Source organism: Pantherophis guttatus, chromosome 5 (genome assembly GCF_059756535.1).
Source record: "Pantherophis guttatus breed Tessera chromosome 5, ASM5975653v1, whole genome shotgun sequence".
In the NCBI taxonomy this organism is placed as follows: Eukaryota; Metazoa; Chordata; class Lepidosauria; order Squamata; family Colubridae; genus Pantherophis; species Pantherophis guttatus.
Genome location: NC_142067.1, coordinates 90,557,829 through 90,584,893, shown reverse-complemented (window position 1 = coordinate 90,584,893; position 27,065 = coordinate 90,557,829). Strand labels below are relative to the sequence as shown.

Below are 27,065 nucleotides of genomic sequence, written 5' to 3'. Positions count from 1 at the left end.
AAATCCTACCTATGCCCATTCCCCTTGAAGAAATAAAGCAAACTTACCAAGTTCTATCAAGAGCTCTCTATCCATTTTCCCCTTTAGAAAGGTTCTTCATCTCCATTAGACTACTGACAATCTACTTTTCTTATTTATGTCATTAATCCTGGAAACACAAACACTCACACCGATCTAATCTGAGGTGGAATCTTTCTTTGCAACACAACACATTTTAAACTCTCCTTTTTATTTCATCCAGCGAATGCTACATTGTTTAGAGGGTTTCTTTTTCTAGACTTGATAAAACGTGAAAGACAAACAACTTCAAAAATGATGACCATATTACATATTGTTCTTATTTTTGTCACAATAACAAAATGGAAACGAACCACAGCATGGCTGGAGCCATGGTTTCCAGATGATGTTGTAGAAAGACAGCTGTGGTGGAACAGGCGTGAGAGTTTTGCGATGCTCTTCTACAGCTTTGTTTATTGTCTCAAGAATTGTGTAAAATTGTGGTTCACTGTCTGCTGACAGAGGCTTGGCTTCTGAAGGGTCTCTTGAGAGATGAAACAGTAGAGGAGGATCATGATGGGTGACCCCTTCTCCAGAACATGGACAGTACTTGCTGGCATAACAGGCTCCAGATATTTTAGGTTGGAAAATGGGGCTCACATAATGGGCTTTCCACACATTTCCGCCTGATGAGAAAGAATCTGATTTATTACATAGAAGCAAACTATGAATAAGTTTTAAATATTCTAGTTTCCCACAATATAACTGTTTTAATTCTAGATTGGCAATTGAAACAAGCAATCTTATTATGTTGCCTATCAGCTGAATTGTCTTTAAAGAAATATGCTACTGTTCCATTCCTTTTTTCAAAAACACATTAAAGAGCCAATGCATTTGCTTATAATATAGCTTCACCTCTCTCTATTGTTTCCTACCCATATTACTTGCAGATTTTTTTCTCTGTAATTTCTATATTTCTTTATGATATAAGTGTACTACAATCAAATACTATGTCAATGTCATGTTAATTCTTACAGAATAATACAATTTTCTGAATTAGGCCCACAGCAATTTTATATCAATTATTCTGACATCAAAATTAATCCTGCCCATATTTTAAGACTTAGAACTAAAATTAGCCTTTTGAAATTAATTATGCTTGGTACTATTTTTGGTGCCAGTAGAGGTGTCAGGAAAACATTTGAGAATCTTTAATGTTAAATTCTCGATTAGGCAGTCTGAAGCATATAATCCCCGGTGTCCTCTGGACCAAAATAGTTTTCCAGGTTTTGCATGAATGTTAATGCAGTAAAAAATCACTAGGTATTCTACATGATTATCTACCTTTAATTTTTTTTTCCAAAATGGAAGAGACTCTTACTTTGTTACAAACTATTCATCTCTGAATAGATGTCCCAGATAAAAACTAATGTGATTTGATTATGATGGAACATAAATGTTATAAATAAGCAAATCATGACCAGTTGGAATCATGTTACAACAACAGTAGTAACAACAACAACAACAACAACAACAACAGTATACTATCATCTGAAATGCAAGAAAAAAGAAGCCAACACCATTTAATATATGGAGGATTTCTCAAAATAAAACCCAGGTCAAAGTAACAATTTTTGAACTGTAAAACATAGATATGACTGTTCTTTGTACAAACAGATACTGAAATACTGATCCATTAATTCTTCAAAATACTGACATCCCACCATCTTTCAAGAAGTACAGAGTACTATATCTATTTTTGTATATAGGGTTTTTTTTAAAAAAAATTATTTTGACATCCCTACATTTGGAAAGGGCTAAAAGTGGAAAGATACATTTTGTTCCAATTGAGAAAAGTCAAATCAAAATGCAAACTATATCAGTTTTGAGTCATTTCAACACATATCCCTGCAAGCTGAAACACAATGAGTTTTTAAGGAAACAGTGCTTTGCCAGGCAAATTAGGTTTTGTTTGGAGGAACCCTTGACACTTACTGTCCTTCTCATACCACCGCACTGCATGTAAGTATATTCCACAGTAATGAAACATAAATTCATGCTCTGAATGCTGAACCAGTCCCTGTAGCAAAGGCATCAAATTCCGGCCATCAATTACCCTAAAAGGACAACAAGCACAGAGTTTCAACAATTGTATTTGGAGTAATTCAGAGCCTTGCATTAATCGTCCAACAACCAAACATTTGTTAATACATTGCATGAATGTAGACAAGCTAGACAAGGGGTGGGTTCTACTTACCTTTACTACCGGTTCGCAATGGGGCCGCGCACGCATGCACAGAAGCTTCCTGATGATGTTGGGGTCGGTGGGCAGAGCCTCCCGCTGGTTTTACTACTGGTTCTATAGAACCAGTCTGAACCAGTGGTGGGTTAACCCCGGTTCGCACCGGTTCTATAGAACTGGTAGTAAAACCGGCGGGAGGCTCCGCCCACTGACCCTGACATCATCAAAATGCTTCTGTGCATGCACAGAAGCTTCTGTGCTTGTGTAGAAGGGTGCATGCGTGTGCGAGTGAAGCAAGCACGCGTGGCCCCGTTGTGAACTGGTAGTAAAGGTAAGTAGAACCCACCCCTGCAACCCACCACTGAGCTGGACCAGTGGTGGGTTGCTACTGGTTCGCCCCAGATTGGGTGAACTGGTAGCGGTGGCAGTGGGATGCTCCACCCACCAGTCTGGACGTCTCTGCACATGCGCAGAAGCATCACGCCCGCCTGCAAGCGAACCAGTAGCGACCAAAATTGAGACCCACTACTGAGCTGGACATCTGCTATATATAAATACAGTTCAAATCACTTGAAATTCCAAATTCTTGTACATGTGAATTTTCTGGAGTATATGCAGAATTCTACAGGCAGAAAAGATTCTCTATTTACTTCTGCAATTTCTAAAAAATATTGTGATAGACCTGCAACCTTCATTAAAGTGAACTGGAATTTCTGGTTGGGATAATGTTCTGAGTACAAAATACCAATCTCATTGAGCACAAGTGAACAGACTTTGTATGCTAATCTTAATTCATTAGTTCTTATAAGAGGAGTATAGCAAAAGAACATCATTTCCTAAGTGCTCCTATGTTATTTAAAACAAGGCAGAAGATAGAACAGTTCTTCCTTACTCTAATGCATTTATTAAACCTTTTTATTGTTTGCTTTAAATCATATCAACGTAAGGGCTATTTTTGGATTGTTTTCTTCCTTAGATGGGAATCTTCATAGATAGTGAATAGTTTTTTCTTTTTTAAAAAAAATATAATTCCTGAAAAAAGGCACTTCTGTATTGCTGTCAAAGGACTCCATAGACATGTTCATGAAATCATGAGGAGTCAATCTTACTTTTAATGAGATCTTTATATGAGAACAACAATACTCAGTTTTCTCTGAAACACCTCCAAAATATTATTTTTTCATTATATTGCTGCAGGTAAGACTTTGTTGGTAAAACTTTCTACTAGCGTACTGGCTATTCCATGGGAAGAATAGCAATTCAGCAATATCAAACAACTTCCCGTCCAGTCACCCAGCCATCTGGATTTGTGTTCCTAAATGTAGAACAAATACATTCTGCTTATATTATTTTTGATCGTGCAACTGTCTTACCTTATTTCTGAACATTTCTGAAAAATACATTTACTTCTTTTATTTGAAACCTCCCAAATTTTCCCATTGCTTCATCCATTTTTTCCCCCTTTTAGAATAAAATCAGTATAATTGCAGAAGGGAAGGAACAGTTTGAAATATTCTGAAAGTCAGTAAATCAGAATCATAGCAGGTCTGTACCATTAAGTACTTTTCACTAGCTTTGGGGATCACCAGATTTAAGAAATTAAATTCTGTAGCATCCATACCTGTCTTGTGGCACTGTTTCACCAGCCAAGTGAACCAATGTGGAAAAGATGTCCATTAAGCTTGTTGGTACAGCAATCTCTTTGCCCTCTGGCAGCACTCCTGTCCATCTAAATAATCCCGGAACACGGATTCCTCCTTCCCAACCTCCCATGGCTTTTCCACCTTGAAATAACATACACAATATTTCATATTCTTTCTCTCTCTCTCCCTCCCTTCCTTCCCCCCATTCTATCTGACATTATGCAAAGATCTCTAATGCTGGAAAAGATGAAAGGAATCAAAGAACAGGATGGCCAACAGCATAGACACAATATGCTGTCCAGAATCATTTCCTGTGAGATGGGTGGCTATATAAATTTGATAAATGCATAAGACAGTAGTAAGGAGTGCCTTCCGGAATAGACAACAAACAGATTTTAGGGAGAAAATCTATGCGGTTGCTAAGAGTTGACAACAATTTAAGGGCTCTCCTCCTCCTCCCCTTCTCTTCCTCCCCTCTTTTATTAGTCTTGCAGTTGCTGCTGATTTCTTGATAAGTCTGTGTTTGTAAAAGACTTTGCAAACAGAGAATTTTCAGCCAGAACTCAGTGCTTCTAACACTTTTATCTTAGCTAGATTGTAGGGTCAATAGATCTTATAAACAACAGAACTTTTTAGGGCATCAGATTCCTAGAGCAAGAACCCATGAACAATAATTTAGATTTTCAACTAAAAGGAACTAAGCAGAAAAATGAAACTAAATTATTTATTTACTTAAAGGATATACAGGTGAAACTCGAAAAATTAGAATATCGTGCAAAAGTTCATTTATTTCAGTAATGCAACTTAAAAGGTGAAACTAATATATGAAATAGACTCATTACATGCAAAGCGAGATAGTTCAAGCCTTGATTTGTCATAATTTTGATGATTATGGCTTACAGCTCATGAAAACCCCAAATTCACAATCTCAGAAAATTAGAATATTACATGAAATCAATAAAACAAGAATTGTACATAGAACAATATCAGACCTCTGAAAAGTATAAGCATGCATATGTACTCAGTACTTGGTTTGGGCCCCTTTTGCACAAATTACTGCCTCAATGCAGTGTGGCATGGATGCTATCAGACTGTGGCACTGCTGAGGTGTTATGGAAGACCAGGATGTTTCAGTAGCGGCCTTCAGCTCTTCTGCATTGTCTCATGTCTCTCATCTTTCTCTTGGCAATGCCGCATAGATTCTCTATGGGGTTCAGGTCAGGCGAGTTTGCTGGCCAATCAAGCACAGTAATCCCATGGTCATTGAACCATGTTTTGGTACTTTTGGCAGTGTGGGCAGGTACCAAGTCCTGCTGGAAAATGAAGTCAGCATCCCCATAAAGCTTGTCTGCGGAAGGAAGCATGAAGTGCTCCAAAATCTCCTGGTAGACGGCTGCGTTGACCCTGGACTTAATGAAGCACAGTGGACGAACACCAGCAGATGACATGGCTCCCCAAATCAACACAGCCTGTGGAAACTTCACACTGGACTTCAAGCATCTTGCAGTGTGTGCCTCTCCATTCTTCCTCCAGACTCTGGGTCCTTGGTTTCCAAATGAGATGCAAAAGTGGCTCTCATCAGAAAAGAAGACTTTGGACCACTGAGCAACAGACCAGTTCTTTTTTTCTTTAGCCCAGGTAAGACGCTTTTGACGTTGTTTGTTGCTCAGGAGCGGCTTGACAAGAGGAATACGACATTTGAAGCCCATGTCCAGGATTCGTCTGTGTGTGGTGGTTCTTGATGCACTGACTCCAGCCTCAGTCCACTCCTTGTGAAAGTCCCCAACACTTTTGAGTGGCCTTTTCCTGACAATCCTCTCCAGGTTGTGGTCATCCCTGCTGCTTGTGCACCTTTTTCTTCCACACTTTTCTCTTCCACATCACTTTCTATTAATGTGCTTTGATACAGCACTTTGGGAACATCCAACTTCTTTTGCAATTACCTTTTGAGGCTTTCCCTCCTTATGGAGGGTGTCAATGATGGTTTTCTGCACAACTGTCAGGTCAGCAGTCTTTCCCATGATTGTGATTCCTACTGAACCAGACTGAGAGACCATTTAAAGGCTCAGGAACCCTTTGCAGGTGTTATGGCTTAATTAGCTGATTAGAGTGGGACACTTTGAGCTTAGAATATTGAACCTTTTCACAATATTCTAATTTTCTGAGATTGTGAATTTGGGGTTTTCATGAGCTGTAAGCCATAGTCATCAAAAGTATGACAAATCAAGGCTTGAACTATCTCGCTTTGCATGTAATGAGCTTATCTCATATATTAGTTTCACCTTTTAAGTTGCATTACTGAAATAAATGAACTTTTGCACGATATTCTAATTTTTCGAGTTTCACCTGTACATGGCCATCTATCTTAAAGCAACTCTGAGCAGTTCACAACAATCATAAAACCAATAAATAAAACAATACAAATAATAAAACAATAAGCAAATATTCTGAGTGATAATTATTCCCTTGGGATGCCCCACAGCAACCCTCATTCCATACTCTTCTCATTGTACTGACATTGTACATACAATTCCAGCACCCCAGTAAAAATCTAGGTCTTAAAGGGCCTTCCAAAAGGCTAGAAGGGAGGATATCTGTTGAATTGCTAATGAGACCTGGAGCAGGCCCACCCTATCTGATCTAGTGGGGTGGTAGATATTCTTAGGGAGAAACAGTCCCACAAATGATCAGTAAGTCAACCAGATGGTCAGGATGTTATTCATATGCATATTGATATCTACATATAACAGTGCTTATTCATGTTTTGTTTTTGCCCAGGGGACTTATAATCATTAGGTCTTGCAAAATAGATCTTTCCAGGATATCAACAGCAACATTGTTAATTCAGATGGATCTATGTGGGACTTCATAGAGTTATTATTACAGCTTTTTCTTCAAGGATAAGTGCTTTGGTCCACATTCCATCCTAACTACCCAAGCAAAGAGGATACTAAAAGGAGAGAATCAAGGAAAAATAAGAGATTTAACAGTCATATTTTTATCTTGTAGATTGTGCAAGAAACTCTGTTAAGACTTGCCTTTTCCATAGGTAAATTCATATTTTCTATTAAATTGCTAATTTCTTTCATTCTAGCAAAGTTGATTATTTGCAGGAATTAAACTCATTCTTTGCATCTTATGATTGCAGATGCATGCTTCATTGATCTACTAGATTTTGCTTAACCCAAATTTCAATGTTTCATATTTAATCTATGTTTCAAGTAGCATATCATGGCTTTGAAAATGCAAAACAATTTTTTAAAGAAAACATATGAAGAAAACATATAAAGAAAACATACTCTCACCTTTGTATATACTATTCCAACCACCTCGTTGACTATTTCCTTCCCGAGCCTCTAAGTGTCCACCGTGGTCAGAGGTAAAATATGTCAGAGTACTGTTTTTCAAATTTTCTTTATCAAGCGTATCCAAAATTTTTCCTGTAAAGCAAACATCACTTATGTATCACTAACTTTTAAGTCAGGCAAAATTCTACTATACCATCTATTTTTGATGATCTTGATTAGTTTGTGCATGACGCTGATATTGTCACATTATTTCATTAAATTAAAAACCAACTTTTCATAACATAATTCCAAAAGCTGTGCAGATAAGAGAGCCCGAGGGCATATTTTTACTTCTGGATTCTTTAAAAGACCCAAAGTTCAGATTATGAATTCTGCTTCTTTCAAACAATCACTTTTCCATACTATTTATCCATATCGTCGTTTGTAATTTTAGAAGGCATATTTGACATGGCGCAATAAATTGAGGACAGCATAATCCCTGGGGATGTCTATTTAGATACTCATGACAGCAGACATAATTCTATCTGATACTTCAATCAAATTGCTATTTTAATGTTTTTAGTTTTAATCCTGGCATGTTGCAATGAATTGCAAGTTGAAGTTTTGAAAGAAGATGCCAGAAAATCCCATAAAATTAACCCATTTGTTACTGCAAATTAGGAGCTATTGAAACAAAAGCTCTTGTACATCTTTACTATCAAGCATACTATGAACTAGGATAGAAACTTAGTATACTTTTCTTAACTCATGTTTCAACTTGTATTGATTCTTTTTACTTTACCTATCTCATCATGAATTAGAATATTATACATTCTTATTGTTAATAGCTGGCAATATTTTTATTGTTTCAGGCCCCTTGCCAGGAACATTTTGATTTGATTCTATTTTTATTTACTTTTATGACCTTATTTTACTTCTATTTTATCTCTTTATCTCATTTTATCTCATTAATTTAATTTCATTAATTTTTATCTGCTTTGTGACACTAGTTTTATTTCAATAACTGAGACAAAGTACTTCAATTCTATGTCGGTCACTTATATTTTTCACACCTACAACCACTGCATCATCTCATAGTCACATGATCAAAATTCAGACACTTGGAAACTAGTTCATGTTTATGATGGTTGTAGTGTTGTGGGGTCATGTTGTGGGGTCACCTTTTGCAACCTTCTGACAAGCAAAGTCAATAGAGAAGCCAAATTCACTTAATAATTGTAGTGATTCACTGTACAACTGTGGCAAGAAAGGTCACAAAATGGGGCAAAATCCACTTAACAAATGTTTCAGCAACAGGAATTTTGGACTCAATAGTGGTCATAAGTCGAGGACTACTGTATTTTTCAGAGTATAAGACGCACTTTTTTTCTCCCTAAAAGGGGGTGAAAATTTAGGTGCGTCTTATACACTGAATGTAGCCCTGCTCACCCACTGGCCCCCACCCTTTGGCCTGTGCCTCTCAGCAGTTACCTCCTTGCAAGCAAACAGCAAGAAAAAACAGCTCCTTTCAGACTAATTAGCACAAGATGATTAGATCAGCCTCCCGATTCTCAGCTGATTTGCTCTCAACTGTTTTGCGCAGGGCTCTGCTGCTTGCTCTAAAGAGGTAAATTGCTTGAGCAGATTTTTTTTCCTTATGCTAATCAACTATGCTGAAAATGAAACTGAAAATAAAGCAGGCTGTTTGCTGCAATGAGGCAAAATTAGGCAGAGGCAGAGGGAGATTTCTTTTTCTTCTTTTTCCTCACCAAAAAAGGTAGGTGCAAACAATGGGAAATTTAGGGCAAAAGAGGAGAGTTCAAGATTTTAAACACAAACGAAAAAAAGGAGAAAGAAAAAGGCAAAAATAAAAATGGGGAGAAAAAGAAATGAAAGAGAAAAATGTTATACATATTTAGAATTGAAATATGAATAGTAGTAAGAAATAAATGGGAAATCATGATTGTAAAAATGAAATGAATAATAATTGGAATATTTGTCTTTGTATTTTTGAAATTTAGACAATGATAAGTTTTTCTTTTTATATTTTTTTTAGAAGTATGAATAAGTATAAACTGTAACAATTGAAATACCTTTAATGGTATATGATGGTGAAAGTAAAAAGGATTAAGTTGTAGCTTGGATAACAGCTAGAACATTTTTAAATTTAATTAGGGAAATTGTAATGATTGAAATATTTTTAATTATATATTGTGATGAAAGTAGAAATGATTAAGTTGTGATTTGGAGGATTATATGGGCAAAACTATGTGGGTTATTTGGAGAGTTTAAGATGTGAAAATGAGTAACATAAGGGGAAAATTCCAACAGGCTGGTCTGGCCTAACTCTCCCTTTTAAATTGGCTTTTAAATTGGGTTTTAAATGCTTTTTTAGATAAATTAGATGTTTTAATTTGTTTTCTGAGCCTAAATTATTTAATCTGTTGTTAATAGTTTTTTAACTTTTGTATGTCTTTGTATTTTATCTTGGCTGTTCACCGCCCTGAGTCCTTTGGGAGTAGGGTGGTATACAAATATGATAAATAAATAAATATGATAAATAAATAAAAATTATTTGGTTTATTATTATTGGTAAATATAATTAATTGATTTGTAAGAAATTGGATTGCATGGAAATAATTGGAATATTCATGTTCATATTGATTAATATAGAAAAAAGATAGTTATATAACTAATTGATTTATATTAAAATGTTGAATTTGTATTAAACAATTGTAATATTACATAATTAACCAATGTGAGGATGGATATAAAAATAGATGACAATGGGAAGGGGTATAATATAGAATATAAGAGAAAAATTGAATTTGATTTAAGATTAGAGTTGAGGATGAAGGGTAATATTGGTTTTTTAAAAAAATAGATGAGGAATAAATATGGCAAAAAGGAAATATAGAAATTATAATTTTAATTGAAATGACTAAACATTTCAATTAAATTTAAATTTGTGAACCAGCCAAATACTCTGTTCAAAGAAAATACATTGTATGTTTGTATGTGTGTTTGTCTAAAAAATAAAAAAAATTTTTTAAAAAAACCCAAAAAAGGTAGGTGCATCTTATACTCTGGTGCGTCTTATACTCCGAAAAATACGGTACCTGTAGGCATGTATAGCATCTTAATGTATGCCTACTAACAATAAATATTCATCTCTCTCCCACAGTGTCCTTGCTGATCACATTTAACATACTGTAAGTTTTTACATAAATATATAATTCTTATTCTTAGTAATAGTATCATGTTTGAATGATTTGCTTTGTTTATTAATTGAAGTTACACAACTTTGCTGTATCTTTTGATATATGTGACAGCCTAGAAATAAAATCAATAATATAACTAAGATGTACCTACCCACCATCCAGTCCATCTCTTCTACATTATCACCATATAATCCATGATTGCTCTTGCCAATGAAATTTTCTGTAGTAACCAGAGGTGTATGAACATGCAAGAAAGAAACCAAGAGGAGGAATGGACCTTGTTTGTTTCTAAAAAAATAAGGAAATTTTGCCTTTAATAATTATTTAATGAAATTATTATTTGGGGAAGGGCAATTCATATTTTGCAAAATAATTGTATTATTATACCCTGTGTTCTCATTTATGAAAGCTCAACATGGTTCCTTGTTTCTGTAGTATTTCAAGATTACTTGCTTTGTAAGGGGCACAGTATCTGTACTATAGTCTTCAGCTCAGAGTCACACAGCCCTTGGTTGAATTTCAAAATATATTTACGATTAATTAGTCTATATCTAATGTAGCTGAGAGCTAATGTTAATTTGCTTGATGCTTCAGAAAAGCAGAGAAAAAGCTGTTAAAAGAAGCTATCAGTGATCAACCTATTTTTTGTTTCAATTTCACTTATCGTTGTACAGCATCCAATAGGTTACCCCTAAAAGAATGAGGATTTCATTAATAAGAGCAATAGATTACTTGTAATTTATGAATGCATGGATTACAGAGGTAGATTATGTATGGAACAATAATAAATAATGGCTATTTCTTATTGAAACTGTTGCATAAATCTATCTATCTGTCTGTCTGTCTGTCTGTCTGTCTGTCTGTCTGTCTGTCTGTCTATCATTATCCAGTCATTCATCCATCCATCCATCCAGTCTATATCTATATAATATCTACATCCAGGGGTGGGTTCTAAATTTTTTTACTACCGGTTCTGTGGGTGTGGCTTATTTTGTGGGTGTGGCTTGATGGTCATGTGACAATTATTTAGGATTTAGCAGAGGTACTGGTCTGCCAGGCTTTTAACTGCTTGCAGAGCTGTACCGATCGACCCATTTATTTTTGCAGGCACTGGTCTACCCATTTATTTTTGCAGGCACTGATCTACTCATGTATTTTTGCAGGCACTGATCTACTCATGTATTTTTGCAGGCACTGATCTACTCATGTATTTTTGCAGGCACTGGTCTACCCATTTATTTTTGCAGGCACCGGTTTACCCATTTGTTTTCTTTTAATACTGATCAGCTGTAGGGTGGCCCTTTGAAGCCCTACGGCAAGAGTTTAAACAGTTTTTTTCCCCTCTAGCCATCAGCTGGGACTCAGGAGGCAGCAATAGATTGGGGGTGGAGCCAAATAAAAGGTAAGGATAATGCGGGGTGGGGGGTCATCATATCGGACATCATATCGCTACCGGCTCAGCAGAACCGGGCGGAACCTGCCACTGTCTAGATCTAGATGGGGTATCCACATGTAGATGAAGCAGATAAACAATTTTAATGCCTTCTGTTATTAATATTTTTCTTTGTTCCGAATTATTAAATAAAAAATATAATAAGTTTTTGCAGCAAAATATAACCTACCTTTTAATAAAAGAAAGGGCTTCTTTTAGCATAAGAGGTGCAGCTCTTTCTTCTTTCATTGGCTGCTCTATAATATCATAGTTTCTCATAATAATACACTCCCAATATCTCAAAAAGCCAAATCTTGAGTACCAGGAAATAAAGAAGAAGAAGTCAAACAAAACCAAACAGAAGATGGCTTTCCAACTGAGAGAAACAAGATGAGTTAATTTTGCTACTACACAGGTCAGCAGAGCAAGGGTAATTATCTGAGTATAAAGCCAGAGTTTCTTCTGCAGTGGCAGATTCAACTCAGAGGGATGCGAGATTTGGCAGTCATTCATTAGTGAAAATGGTGTCCCATAAAAATAATCAAATCCATGATTTAATGGATGATGGCAGTAGTCGTTACGATATTCACAATTCACACCTTGATGCCATTTTCCTGAAATACATAATGAAAAAACAAGATAAAACCAAAAACAAGCAAAGGAGACATGAATATCGGTAACAATAACAAAGACAGGCTTAGTTTAACAACATTTTTTTATATTTCATAACTCATTTCAAGCATTTTATTTTTGCATAATCAGGAGGGAAAATTAGCTACAATTTTATTGTATATATACAATTTTATTTTGTGTGTGTGTGTGTGTGTATTCTATATTATTTATTATGTACTCTTAAAAAGTACCAGCTGCTTTATATCAGTAACCCAAAATAATGTATAACTTTCAATTAAAACAAGAAAGACCAAATGAAAAATAGAAAAGAGACATGGCAAACATCTAGCTGACTGTATGATCAACCATAATAATAATAATAATAATAATAATAATAATAATAATAATAATAATAATAATAATAATAATAATAATATAGGAACAATTAAAATATGATACAAGGCATCTTTCACAGGAAACAAATGTTATTAAAGATAAACAAAACTTCTAACAATCTTTAATTTTTCAATTAAAATCAATTGATTTTAATCAAAATATTAAAATGTATTTTTTAAAAAATTTGATTTATATGCCGCCCTTCTCTGGAGACTTAGGGCGGCTTACAATGCGTTAAGCAATAGCCTTCATACTTTTGTATATTTATACAAAGTCAGCTTATTGCCCCCACAAACTGGGTCCTCAATTTACCTACCTTAGGATGGAAGGCTGAGTCAACCTTGAGCCTGGTGAGATTCGAACTTACAGTAATTGCAGATAGCTGGTGTTAATCACAATGCTATCAGTCTGCTGAGCCACCAGGCCCCTTCACCTATTATAAGTCTTGTTTAATCTTTATAAGATTAAGCATTTTAATCTTCAATAGAAGGAAGATATTAGACAAGAATTTATTTTCTTGGAAACCTAACATGTATATATACCAATCATAGTACAGATATGATGGGATTAAATATTTTTAATTTATATGAATTATTATTCCTAACATTATTCTTTTCTATTGATGATCCATCCCAATTGGTGGAGGTAGTCCACCAATTTCTAACAAACTGAGAAATTCTATGGGATTTGAATATTATTAGCTCGGGTTGGTAGTTATTATGCTGTTTGTTTGAGGTCCGAGCTTGGCGATTTGGTTGCCAAGCCCCATTTGAAGAGTGTTCTTCACTGTGCTTTGGATTGTGCTTGTCTGAGGGAGCCCTAGCCTTTAAATACCTTTCTGAGTCCTGGTCTGATTTTGGGTTGTGTGATTGGCTGGCTGTAGTTACTGAAACATTTGTTAAGTATTAAGATAACATGTTGTCCTTTATCTAGAATAACCCCAGTTTCTAACTTCCACTTGATCTTTATAGAATAATTTCTGCTCAGTTCACCAGTTCACCCAACTGAAGCAAATTAATTTTACAACCAGGTGCTTAGTTAATCCTAATTTGAATTGAATATTTTCTCAAATTAAAAATTAGCATTTGCTTCTTCCCAAACAAGCTTGAATTAAATCTGTTATACTTGGAAACTTCAGATAAAGATATTAGTGAAATATTAGTGGAATCAGTTCTGATTAAAATTATCCAAAGTGAAAGCTATGTGATATTTTGGTTTTTCTTTTACACAAACATTTGCAGGCAAATAAGTAATATCCTTACCTATTAAACCTGTGCTGTAGCCTTGCTTCTGCAATATCTTTGCAAACGTGGTCTCATTGGGAGGAAGACCACCAGAACTAGCAATTGACTGAAGAACACGATAACCAGCGGTTTCCTCCATACCTAAATTTAAAACATAAATTAAAACAAGACAACCAGTCCATGTCTGTGGACTGTAATCAGTCAACCATCAATGCAACTACTGACATTTTAAAAATTTAATCAGTAGGCAGTTAATGGAAAAGGAGAAAAATGGTAAATTTATTCTTCAACAGCCTTCCAGTTAGGCTGGGTTACATTTTTTGGAATTATAATCTAAATTCTAAAATATTGGGAGGGTACTAATTTGTGGGAAACTGTTCTGCTTTTGGAATATATGGTAGAGCTCAACCAATTTTTTAGCCCAAACCAGGGATGGGCTGCTGGGGGTTCGCAGGGGTTCGGGAGAACCTTTAGCTAAGATTTAGCTAAATTCAGAGAACCCACAAATCCCACTCCTGGCTAGCCTCGCCCACCCTGCCCCGCCCCTCCCAGAAGTCCCCACGCAGCCTGTTTGGATGAAGGTAAATTCAGGGTGTGTGCGGAGGCTCAGGGATGGTGAAAAACAGGCCTACCGGAAGGTTGTGAGGGCCTCTGGAGCCTGGGGAATTTTTGCCCTCCTGGAGGCTCAAGGAAAGCCTCCGGAGCCTGGGGAGGGCAAAAATGCCCCCTCTGCTGTGATGCAGGAGGCCGACTAGGCCACGCCCACCATGGCCACGCCCACCCAGCAACCGAGCAGAGAAGTCCTTGCTAAAATTTTTGAAGCTCACCCCATCTCAAACTTTACTTACCACAAGACATTAATATTCCATATAAAAATCATTTTCCACTATTATGTCTAAGAGTTTCCACTTGATACTGAAATATGATAACAAACCTGATCGTATTGCATATCTTCCAGTTAAGAAAGCAGTTCTGCTTGGTGTGCAAAGGGAAGCTGCAGCAACATGCTGACTAAGTTTTATCCCTTCTTTTGCTAACTGATCAATATTAGGAGTCCTAAGAAAAGATGTCAACACATGTTTCATTGGAGTAGTTGGGGAGAAAAAAAACAGCAAACAATTAGCCATTTTAAAACAGAGCATTCTTGCCCATGTCGAAATTCACTTAAATCTAGAAACATACATGTATGAACATGTTTGTTGGAACATTCTTCTAGCAAAGAGAGAACCTGGGTAATGGAGGTGAAACAGAGAGAAACATTCTATACAATAGAAAAAGCCGATCAAAAGGATTATACTCCTTTGGAAGCAGTGGCTAATATTTGATGATCTTTGGATATGAAGGCAGTGCTGACAGATGCCATATAAGAAGCCCCTGAAGGATCTGAAACCGCACAGCTGTTTCAACCGCTGTTTCTATTACCATCATGGTATAAAACCTGGCCAGCTCCAATTAATAATTTAATTAACAATTAAAATTTAGAGAGGAAAACCCCATAATTTTTTAAATCTTGGAAATTCATATATTGTCTTATAAGTATTACTAGGCATATAACTTTTTGGGTTTTTTTACAATTTCTAAGATATATATCTATTCCTAGATTATAGATCTGTGATGATGAACCTATGGCACAGCTGGCACGCGGAGTCCTTTCTGCGGGCACGTGAGCCGTCTCCCAGCTCAGCTTCACGGTGCATGTGCACGTATCTCCTGCTGGTCAGCTGATTTTCAGGATGCGCAGGGGGTGGGGCACAAGTGAGAAAAGCATGCACATGTGTTGGGGGTCATGCGCACATGCAGGGGGGTCGCATGTGTAGAGGGGGCAAGGGGAGTGCAGGGGGGCAGCGCCCCCCCGCAGCCCATTTTTGGGCCCAGGAGGCTGCAGGGAGGTCTAGTAGGACCAAAATGGGGGTGGAGGGTCGCGCACGCATGCGCGGGGTGGCAGGGGGAGTCGTGCACACAGGGCCCCCGCATTGCATTATGGGTGCCAGCACACACACACACGCTTTCGGCACATGAGACAAAGGTCCGCCACCACTGTTATAGATAATACATTATCAGTATTTATCTATTCATATGCTGTGTATAGAAAGGGCATGATTACTCAATGATCTTTTTCCAATTACTGTATGTGTTATGTCCCTACAAACTTTCCAAATATTTCATGCACTTGGATCTATGAAACAAACAAATGAATAAAATACAGCACTGGTATGAAATATTTTACCTCACTGTAGTATTTCCATAGCAGCCTAGATCTCCAATGCCTAAATCATCAGCCAATAAGATGACAATATTGGGCTTGTAGCTGATCGAAGCATCCAATCCACTTGGCTTCAGCACCAAGTAGAAAATTCGAACTAAAATTGGGTATCTCCTAAAAAGAGGACATAACAGTTAGACGTTTTAGCAAGATCTCAAGGAAGGCTGTTCTTCCTGCATATTAACATTTATAGATGGCTATAAAACTGCAGAAGTCAACAATGGACTAGACTGTATGAAAGGAATATGCTGTTCTTCAGTCTCAAGGACATTAATGTGAACAGAGAGTGCCTGTTTTTTTTTTTTTTCTGCCTGAAGGTAATCAGAGGTGTTGTCCCACATTTTCTTCCTGAAATCAGAATGCATCAGACTAGAAAACAGTGAAGCCACATCAGGCAGAAAAAAAACCCCATCTGAACTTAATGATTCAAAGAATAATGCATGCTGAGTCTCAGCTGTCGATTGCTAAGACACAGATGTCAAGAACTTCTGACTTCACTCCTAGCATGAAACAGGGCAGTTTCAAGCAGCCATTTTTCTCTGCATTTTTGCCCAAGACAGAGAATTGGAAGTTTTAATTGGAAGTTTTCAATTAAATGACTTGTGTTCAATATTTTTATAATGTTTTATATTTCCATAAAGATTATTTTCCCTAATATACTTTTTTTTATGATAATAAAAAATTAAAGACTGTATTGCAACATTCAGTAAACTATAAGTTTTGAATCTCAAGTATGGATTAAATGAATTTCTTGGCCACCCATAGTGAACATAAGAAAGCAGAAGAGGCAAAGTCAGAAGCCATTGCGTGTTATTCTACTTGGTTTAAAGTAGACACAGAAAGGCAATTGAAAACAAGGGTTCATGAACATCAACTAGCAGTTAAATGGCATGACCAAAAATCCCTGATCTCAAACCACAGTAATAATAAACAACACCAGTTTGATTGGGAAGGAACAAAAATCATTGGCCACACCGACACCTGCCACACATGTGAATTTATTGAAGCCTGGTATTCTATCAAAGGAGCAATTAACAAGCATATTGATCTAGATCCAGCATATGAATACATAAGAAACCAGACCATTTGAACGACCAATCAACAAAAGTGGAGAGAGCATTTCCAAAGGGCTTCATTTTAAATAATATGTTTGAAATTGTGGAATGCTTAAATGTCAAAAAAAAAAAAAAATTCACTGGTTGCCCATTTGACTGGCAGCTGCACTACTTCCAATAGATCAGCCATATATTAATAACAGTGAAGTAGCCGAGTTTAGAAGGACAAAATTCCTTTCTCTGAATCTCATAGGCCTTTCTTGAATTTATGAAAGATTGAAAAAAGGGAGTTTAAACTGTAAAACAAAAACATAACCAATCCCGCCCCCCTCACCTGATTCTGGATGATGTAGTTTTTGCTTCCAACCCTTCCATTTTTCATATACAATCTTTCCCACTTGATTCATTGTTAAGATTAGGATCTTTCTTTTGAATAAATAAAGGTAGCCCTTTACTTGCAACAGTTCGTTCAAAGTTATAACATGACTGAAAAAAGTAACTTACGGCCATTTTTCACACTTACGACTGTTGCAGCATCCTTATGGTCATGTGATCAAAATTCAGATGCTTGGCAACTGACTCATATTGTAGTATCCTGATTTGAAGTATCCTGGGCTCATGTGATCACCCTTTCTGACCTTCTGACAATTAAAATCAATGGGGAAGCCAGATTCACTTAACAACCATGTCACTAACAACTTCAGTGATTAACTTAACAATTGTGGCAAGAAAGGTTGTAAAATGGGGTAAAATTTACTTAGCAAACATCTCACTTAGCAACAGAAATTTTGGGCTCCATTGTGGTCGTAAGTCGAGGACTACCTGTAAGCAGCTTCTTTTTAGATCACGGATGTTGTGCAGTAATAATTTCTGCTAATTAAACATGAATGCATCAAATAACTATTTCAGAAACTCCACTTTTCTCACTATTGCAATTAAATATTCAAAGGTTGAAATAACAGTCTGGGCTGTCAGGAAGCTTTGCCTGGATACAAAGTCCTTAATATTGTCATTTTTAAGGATCTCTTCTTAACATCCTTCTGAAGTGGTTGCAACAGGTGAACAAATGGCAGTTGCCTTGAGAAGTTACTGAATCTAGGAAGTTCAAGAGTTCTCTCTGTCAGATGTAAATGCCTTATTCTCCAATGTGTAAATAATGTATATATGGAACATCAGAGGTTAACTTATTCTTTGGACTTTAATGTATTCATAACTTACCACTCCCATTCCTAGCTCCACCCCTTGTATATATAAGGAGCCACCCTCACCATTCTGGCTGCTTCTACCTTGAATATTCGGTGAATATAGAATGCCTATCATAATTAAAAAGAAATATATTTAAAGCTCTAACTCCTATTATCTTTATTGAGTCTGATCCTGAAAATATTGCAACAAGCTGGTAGCAGAGGATGGTTAATTGACTCAATAAGTAATTAAAAATGTCCAAGAAAGATAGGCCCAACACCAGGGCCTACAGCAAAGAAATAGAAACTGATCAAGAGATGATCAACGAATCCACCAATGCGATTTCGAGAGAATCCGAAGAATACACCACTGAAGAAGAAGAACTAATGAGTGAAAATAATGACCAGAAAGAAATCGAAATAGAAAATAACGAACTCAGGTCAGAGATATTAAAGATACTAAAAAGCCAAAAGAATGATGAAAGTCTCATCGCGGACCTCCAGGAGATGCTGAAGAACAGCGGAGCAGCGAGAGAGAAAAACGTCATTAAAGAAAAACCCAAAGATCAAAAAACCGTAAGTGAGATGACTACTGAGAAAATAGTTGTTAAAAAGAAAAGAAGTGATCCCGCGCGAAATTTTGAATGGCAGCCATCTTGGTTTCAACGAACTTCAAAAGAGAATGGAGCAGAGCCAATCAAAACGCTCAGTTCAAAATTTCTGGCGCGAAAAACACTATCAGACGAAGAAAGTGAGAAAGAAGTCTCAAACTCTTCAGATGATCCAAAATCAGAAAGTGAAGACGATTTAACAAAATCTCAAGTAAAATCAGCAATGAAAACGCTTTTTGCTGCTTTTGGGCCAAGACTGAAAATTACCAAGACATCTACGAAGAAGCAAGAAATCAAACCGGCGACTCAAGACCTGCACGCTCCCATCCTGATTTCGAAAGCGACAACGCCCGAGCCCAGAGAGCCATGCCGATTTCGCCCTACACCACAGACAAGATCGAATACCAACGCACACAAAAAGAAGAAAAGAACCGTCGCCACCACCAGAACCCCAAAAACCGAGCCAGAGACCGACTCATCTGAGGAGGAGCGGATCGAGAGAGCTGAAAGGGAGAGAACCTTCCACGACGCCACCAAAGAAGAAATGAGCAACGCGCATGTGCGAAACTACGTAGACAACCCAGAAGGACTTGAACTGGCCAGAGAACCGCGCAGACTCATTGCAAGCATCCCAATGCCGTTCTGTAATTTCCTGCACTTGAGAGATCACGGACTGCCCCAGGTTGTAAGTAATGGACAGAATAACGTAGGTAACTTACCAAGTGACTTCCCAAAACTTAGAATTGATGGCATTAATTTACAAGAGTGGTATCAACAGCTTCAGGTTATTTTCATGAAAGAAAATTTACTATTCTTTATAACTAGCCCTCCAAGAAGACCTTGGACTTTAAAAATAGATTGTTTACATCATAGAGCATTTTTCATAATAATATCTAGCGTGTCTCCTGCAATGTATCATAGCATCAAACCAAACCTAACTGTATCAGAAATAATTCAATGCATGTTTAATCTATTTCACAGCGATAGCGTAGCTACAACCACAAGAATGTCTAAGGATTTCTTTTCCTCTAGAGTAAAACCAGGGGTTTCTATAAGTGAGCATTTGATAAATCTAAACAAAATAAGAGCTGAGCTACAATTGAGGGGGGAAGTGATTTCAGATCAAACAATGAAAAGTGTTATTATCAATTCACTTGATCCATCATGGGATAGCTTTATGTCACACTTAGATACCATTAATTTGGGATACTTATCCATAGAAAGTCTATCTAACAAATTGATAGCAGAAGACAATTCAAGAAAAAATCGATCCAGTAACCAAACAGACCACAAACCTTTTAGGAAAGTAGTCTTTCAAGATAAACATAATGAGGCCTTTAGATGCTACAATTGTGGATCCAGGGAACATAGTAGAAGAGACTGCCCCAAAGTCTCAAGAGAGAGACATAGGCCAGAATATAGGAGCAAATATAATTACAGACAATCTTCCACAGATAGACACAAATATAGAAGTCCACCAAATTACAAAGAAGGTAGAGGGGGTAGAGAAAATTCAATAGAGAGGAAACCTGGGTCACTGAATGGGCTAAATAAACAAGACAGCACCAGAACACAGCAGGATGAGAATAACAATTGGCTTATTGATTCTGGTGCAACAAATCACACCACCAACAACAAAAGTATATTATCTTCATTTATAGAAGATAAGTTTGTGATAAAGGTAGCTAATCAAGAAAAGGTTCAAGTACTAGGCAAAGGAAATGTGACCTTGCCTGGTCTAGGGAAAATAGAGGGGGTATTATTAATCCCAGAAATACCTCACAACATACTAAGTGCCATAAAATTAAGCAGAGAATCTGATATCAATATAGTTTTCTCAAAGGGGAAAGCAACTATAGAAAAGAACAAAACAAATGTAGGTACTGTAATGATAAAAGGAGGTCTACCCTATCTGATAACTAAAGAAAGATAAAATCATCGAACTCCTAAACAAATGTAACTTAAATAATGCCAAAACCTGTGACACCCCTATGCAAACTGATTTTCTTAGAAACACTGATGAATCTTCCCCTGAGTTTAAAGACAACACATTTTACAGATCAGTTATAGGTTCACTCCTTTATATATCTAATTGGACTAGGCCAGATATTGCATTACCTCTCAATCTACTGTCAAGATATGTTAGTAAACCAACCTTGTATCATTGGGAAGCTGTCAAAAGAATTCTAAGATATCTGAAGGGTACATTAGATTTTTGTTTAATGTTGGAACCCAATAATGACAGAGAACCAAAAATTACTTGTTATGCTGATGCAGATTGGGCTGGTGATACATCATGCAGAAAGAGTACTTCTGGTTATGTTTTTCTATTGAATGATTGTCCAGTTTACTGGTATACTGGTAAACAAGAACTAGTAGCCACTTCTACTACAGAAGCGGAATATGTTTGTTTGTCCAAGGCTGCAAATAACCTTGTATGGTTCAATGATCTGATCACTGATGTTTGGAAGAAACCCACTTTACCATTTATTATGCATGAAGACAATAAAGCGGCCATTGAAATATCCAGATCCGATGCAATTGGACAAAGGTCCAGGCATATTGATATAAAGTTTAAGCATGTGAGACAACTGTCTCAAGACGGATTCATTAAAGCAATACATTGCGATACTTCTGAACAATTAGCTGACATATTAACAAAACCCTTACCTTCTAAGCAACACAAATATTTAACTTCTAAATTATATGTATTGTATTGTCCTGAATCAGAATGTAATTGATGTTGTGTAACGAACCGGCATTTAGAGGGGGATTTGTCAGATGTAAATGCCTTATTCTCCAATGTGTAAATAATGTATATATGGAACATCAGAGGTTAACTTATTCTTTGGACTTTAATGTATTCATAACTTACCACTCCCATTCCTAGCTCCACCCCTTGTATATATAAGGAGCCACCCTCACCATTCTGGCTGCTTCTACCTTGAATATTCGGTGAATATAGAATGCCTATCATAATTAAAAAGAAATATATTTAAAGCTCTAACTCCTATTATCTTTATTGAGTCTGATCCTGAAAATATTGCAACACTCTCTGTATAGTATGAATGATGGAGAATACTGCTGCTAGTTAAGCCTCACTCTCAGTCTGCATGTACCACTCCAGAGGCTTGCTTCTCTTTGAACACTATTACTTAAACTATCATTCTTAAGAACCGTGAGATCATCATCAGTTTTGTTGCTTGGATGGTTTATACAAGAGGTTCATTTCTTGGATGGTTTATACAAGAGCTTCATATTCTTTCTTCCCATTGCATTCTCATTTTTTAAAAAGTGGATGCAGATACAGGTAGTTCTCAATTTATGACAATTAAACCCAAAATTTATGAGAAATTTGTTAAGTGAGTTTTGCCCCATTTTAGAATAGAATAGAATAACAGAGTTGGAAGGGACCTCGGAGGTCTTCTAGTCAACTCCCTACTTAGGCAGGAAACCCTATAACACTTCAGACAAATGGTTATCCAATCTCTTCTTAAAAACTTCCAGTGTTGGAGCATTTACAACTTTTGGAGGCAAGTTGTTCCACTGATTAATTGTTCTGTCAGGAAATTTCTCCTGAGTTCTATGTTGCTTCTCTCCTTGATTAGTTTCCACCCATTGCTTCTTGACCTGCCCTCAGGTGCTTTGGAGAATAGCTTGACTCCCTCTTCTTTGTGGCAGCCCCTGAGATATTGGAACACTGCTATCATGTCTCCTCTAGTCCTTCTTTTCATTAAACTAGACATACCCAGTTCCTGCAACCGTTCTTCATATGTTTTAGCTTCCAGTCCCCTAATCACCTTTGTTGCTCTTCTCTGCGCTCCTTCTAGAATCTCAACATCTTTTTTACATTGTGGTGACCAAAACTGAATGCAGAATTTGAAGTGTGGCCTTTCCAAAGCATTATAAAGTGGTATTAACACTTCACATGATCTTGATTCTATCCTTCTGTTTATGCAGCCTAGAACCGTGTTGGCTTTTTTGGTAGCTGCAGCACACTGCTGGCTCATATTTAAATGATTGTCCAGTAGGACTCCAAGATCCCTCTCACAGTTCCTACTATTGAGTGAGGTACCACATATACAGTACCTGTGCATTTTGTTTTTCTTGCCTAAATGTAGAACCTTACTTTTTTCACCATTGAATTTCATTTTGTTAGATAGGGGCCAATGTTCACGTTTGTCAAGATCCTTCTGCATCTTAAGCCTACCTTCTGGAGTGTTGGCTATTCCTGCTAGCTTGGTGTTTGCAAATTTGATGAATTCAAATTTGAAGATTTTACGACTTTTCTCGCCACATTTGTTAAGTGAATTGCTGCAGTTCTTAAATTAGTAATATAGTTAAATGAATCTGGTTTCCCCATTGACTTTGTTTGTCAAAAGGTCGAAAAAGGAGACCCATATGACTCTGGGACATTGCAACTGTGATAAAATTGAATTAGTTGTCAAGCATTCAGCTGTGAATCATGTAACCATGGGCTGCTGCAATGGGCATAAGTGTGAAAAATAATCCAAAGTAACTTTTTTTCAATGCCATTATAACTTTGAAAGGTCACTAAATGAACTCTAAGTTGAGGACTATCTGTAAAGTACTCAGTCATTAGGGAATAAAAACTAATCATATATAATTAGGTTCTAGTGAAATAAAACAAAATGAATAATCAAACACTTCGTAATTCAACTCTAACATCACTATGGCCAACTTTCTTGGAATTATAGGTGTTAAGGAGTTAATGGTGAATAATGGATCCTCTTTGCTGGTTTCCATATTAATTTAATAATAAATTAAATACATTTAAGTAATAAATTTAAAAGTATTAAATCTAATGTTCATAAAAATGCAATTGTGCCAGATTATTTTACACATTTTTATTGAGATATTAATAAATTAATAAAGAAAATAATGTTTGTTTCATTTACCAGAAATGTGCATAGCACTCCATGATCTCTTTCAGGAAAGTCAAGTTTTAGACAAATGAGGAATCTGAGACTATAGAAAAACAAGACAATATTAGAGAAAATCCACATAATTGCAAATTGTATTGACATGGTATAAATATTAAATACCTTCAAAGTTTTCACAGATGTTCTCAGCCAACGAAATTTGTTTGAAAGCTAAGGTTTTTTTTGTTCCTCAGTTTTCTTACAGATAATTTTTAATGGTGAAAGAGGGATTAAATTCTTTTACCATGCTTCTGCCCAGATAAAACAAATTACTTCATATTTCCTCATATGTCCATGTTTTTTCAACTTACTCAGACTTTTAGAGTGCTGCCCCTTTTTCGGATTGATGGCTTCCTACTGTGTTTGACAATAAAACCTATCATTTCTCATGCTGCATAATGGCTAAAAGTAGACTCTAAAAGATTGATAGGCACAGTGAAATGTGCTGCTAATTGTAAAAGCCCTTGCTGTCCAAATCTCTATTCATAAATATTATCAAGCTTTTAGAAGTCAAATGTCAATGCAGGAATAAAACATGAGGACACACAAACAAGCACAGATAATTCCATGTCATACCTTTTTGAATACATAGCCTGCTAGGCACAACCCACACCAAGGTGCTTTCTTACAATAAAAAGTGATCAAGACAAAAAATCCAGTGCTCTCTAATTTATTATAGGTTATCTTAGCATGTCACTAAAATCTCCTGAAAAAGTTAGAGGTACACATTTTAGACGTTCCAGAGATATTTCAACAGATGGATGCAGTATATTTCCCTTCTCTCTCTCTCTCTCTCTCTCTCTCTCTCTCTCTCTCTCTCTCTCTCTCTCTCTCTCTCTCACACACACACACACACACACACACACACACACACACACACCAGAGGTGGGTTTCAGCAGGTTCTGACCAGTTCTGGAGAACCAGTAGCAGAAATTTTGGGTAATTTGGAGAACCGGTAAATACCACCTCTGACTGGCCCCGCCCCCATCTACTTTCTGCTTCCCCAGTCCCAGCTGATTGGGAAGAAATGGGGATTTTGCAGTAATCTTCCCCTGGAGTGGGGTGGGATTAGAGATTTTACAGTATCCTTCCCCTGCCATGCCTACCAAGCCATGCCATGCCCACTAAGCCATGCCACGCCCCCCAAGCCACAGCCGCAGAACTGGTAGTAAAAATTTTTGAAACCCACCACTGATGCACACACATTGTTTATAAAATTATATATTTTGAAATGTATATAAAATTATGAATACATGAATAACAGAAGGATGTTGTAATGGTAGGTGGGAATGACCTTGGAAGACAGGTGGAAGAGCTGCAGACTAGATCATAACATACCAGAAGCAGTTGAGTCTGCAGGAGAAATGGGGATATGGCAAATGTCTCAGAAAGGACCCTCACCCGTGTCATCAACTGCAAAGGTGAGAGCAGGAGAAACATACTTTCAAACTTTCAAGATTCTCTTAATGTAACCATACAATAAAGTTAGAGCTAGTGCTTCTGGATGTGCTTCTTGTCTGGACTACCTTTCAAGGCTGACAGGGAAAGATCCTGCAGGTTAGTTACTGGACTCAGGAATGATTTACCTCAATAAGCCAGTCTGGTTAACAGCAGCTCCCCCAAATGTGCAATGCATGCAACAGAACCCCCTTTGACAAAAACAGACCCTCCACAGAAGCTGTAATTTTGAGAGAGCATCTGATGAAGTTCATCAGCACCCAAATCTACCTTTTTGCACAAGCCTATGAACTATGTAGTACACTGATAACTAAGTTAGATCTTTGTCTTATGAACAGCTCTTTTTTTTAATGGCATCTCATTTCCAAAAATGTTTGCATCAATCTAAGCATATGATTTTTTAGATAATTTTCTTTTAGATATCATGGCATCTTAAGGTTACATTAGTCAGAAAAAAAGAAACTCCCATTTTTAAAGAATTAAATTAGCAATTAAACAGCAGCATTTTTTTTAAAAAAGCATTTGCTTGCTTGCTTATTATTCATGTCCAAAGAATCATTTTTAAAAGAAACATTTTGTGCAGAGAAGCTTGTAATAGATGTTATCAAACCAGCCTATTTTAAACTCTCTCACAAGTTTATTTTTCAGTGCCAGAAGTACATTTGGATTTTCAAATTGCTTCTATATTTAATCCCCCCCCCAAAATGTGTTAATATATTACCTGGAGAAATCTCATCAGTTCTCAAGAGATAAAACAGCAGCAGCCACAATAGCAACTAGGCAGCTTGGCTGGAGAGCAGACTTTATTCCTACTTTTTCAAGAACGCTGAACTTCATTCACATGTGTAGCATCTTCCATCAGCCTCTGCTGGACGTCAATAAGGAATTCCTCACATTAATCCCATCTGCTCATGCGTACTTGTAAGCCTACAGGGGAGGATGGGCGGGGGAACAGCTAACGTAAGCGATGTGGGAAATTTTACAAGCATACCTCTGCTTCCTTTCTCAACCCTGAACTTCTTGCTGATTACATCAGTTAACATTTGCCTGCCCATATGGGACTGATCAGAGAACAGAGAGGTTTTTCACAGAGTTCAGACTCAAACAGCATAATGGCTAGTCCCCAGTCTCCAAAAAGGGACGTCACATCCTTTAACTGAAGTCTTTCCAAAACAGTAATGAGCACAATGAGCTATTTTCGAAGCTTTTCATCTAGGAGAAATCAAAACAACTGCTATAGGAAAAACAGCAAGCTTTGCAGCATTTCAGCAAGGGGGATTTCTTACAAACATAATTATTATTTTTTTTTAAAAAGAACCTTTTGAATATAATTGTAATTAGGCATATAATTTTATGATGCCTTCTTTCCTGTTTCTTATACTCTGATGTGACATGCCTGTATTATATTTAATTATACTTCATGATAACCAAGATTCTTCATAAGTGTTTGCAAACTCTTGAAACTGCAGTGTTTGTA

At 36.7% G+C, this 27,065-nt stretch overlaps 1 protein-coding gene across 4 annotated transcripts; it reads right to left on the bottom strand.

The window, feature by feature from the left end:
* Positions 1–212: 212 nt before the first annotated feature.
* On the bottom strand, positions 213–26,728 carry LOC117673806 (arylsulfatase D-like). 4 transcript variants are annotated; one of them, XM_034431442.3, is made up of 12 exons: positions 26,310–26,728; positions 25,469–25,543; positions 24,107–24,176; positions 16,302–16,451; positions 15,009–15,130; positions 14,093–14,215; positions 12,013–12,436; positions 10,542–10,678; positions 7,188–7,322; positions 3,861–4,023; positions 1,993–2,114; positions 213–683 (listed from the first exon to the last, which is right to left on the bottom strand). In XM_034431442.3, the coding sequence occupies exons 3-12, from the start codon at positions 24,127–24,129 to the stop codon at positions 325–327; spliced, it is 1,758 nt and encodes a 585-aa protein (XP_034287333.1). In that variant the 5' UTR covers positions 24,130–24,176; positions 25,469–25,543; positions 26,310–26,728; the 3' UTR covers positions 213–324. The 4 variants fall into 4 exon arrangements, with proteins under 4 accessions (XP_034287333.1, XP_034287335.1, XP_034287336.1 ...); XM_034431444.3 differs by lacking the exon at positions 25,469–25,543 and having other exon boundaries at positions 26,310–26,727; XM_034431445.3 differs by lacking the exon at positions 25,469–25,543 and having other exon boundaries at positions 24,107–24,170; positions 26,310–26,655.
* Between the last annotated feature and the right edge of the window lie 337 nt (positions 26,729–27,065).

What these genes read in the sequence shown, in the direction of transcription:
- LOC117673806 (XM_034431442.3), bottom strand. Translation starts at nt 24,129, where the DNA reads ATGGAGTGCTATGCACATTTCTG. An exon ending in GAGTGCTATGCACATTTCTG is followed by an intron (nt 16,452 to 24,106) that starts GTAAATGAAACA and finishes TCCTCTTTTTAG; the next exon opens with GAGATACCCAATTTTAGTTC. An exon ending in CTACAGCACAGGTTTAATAG is followed by an intron (nt 12,437 to 14,092) that starts GTAAGGATATTA and finishes TATGTATTTCAG; the next exon opens with GAAAATGGCATCAAGGTGTG.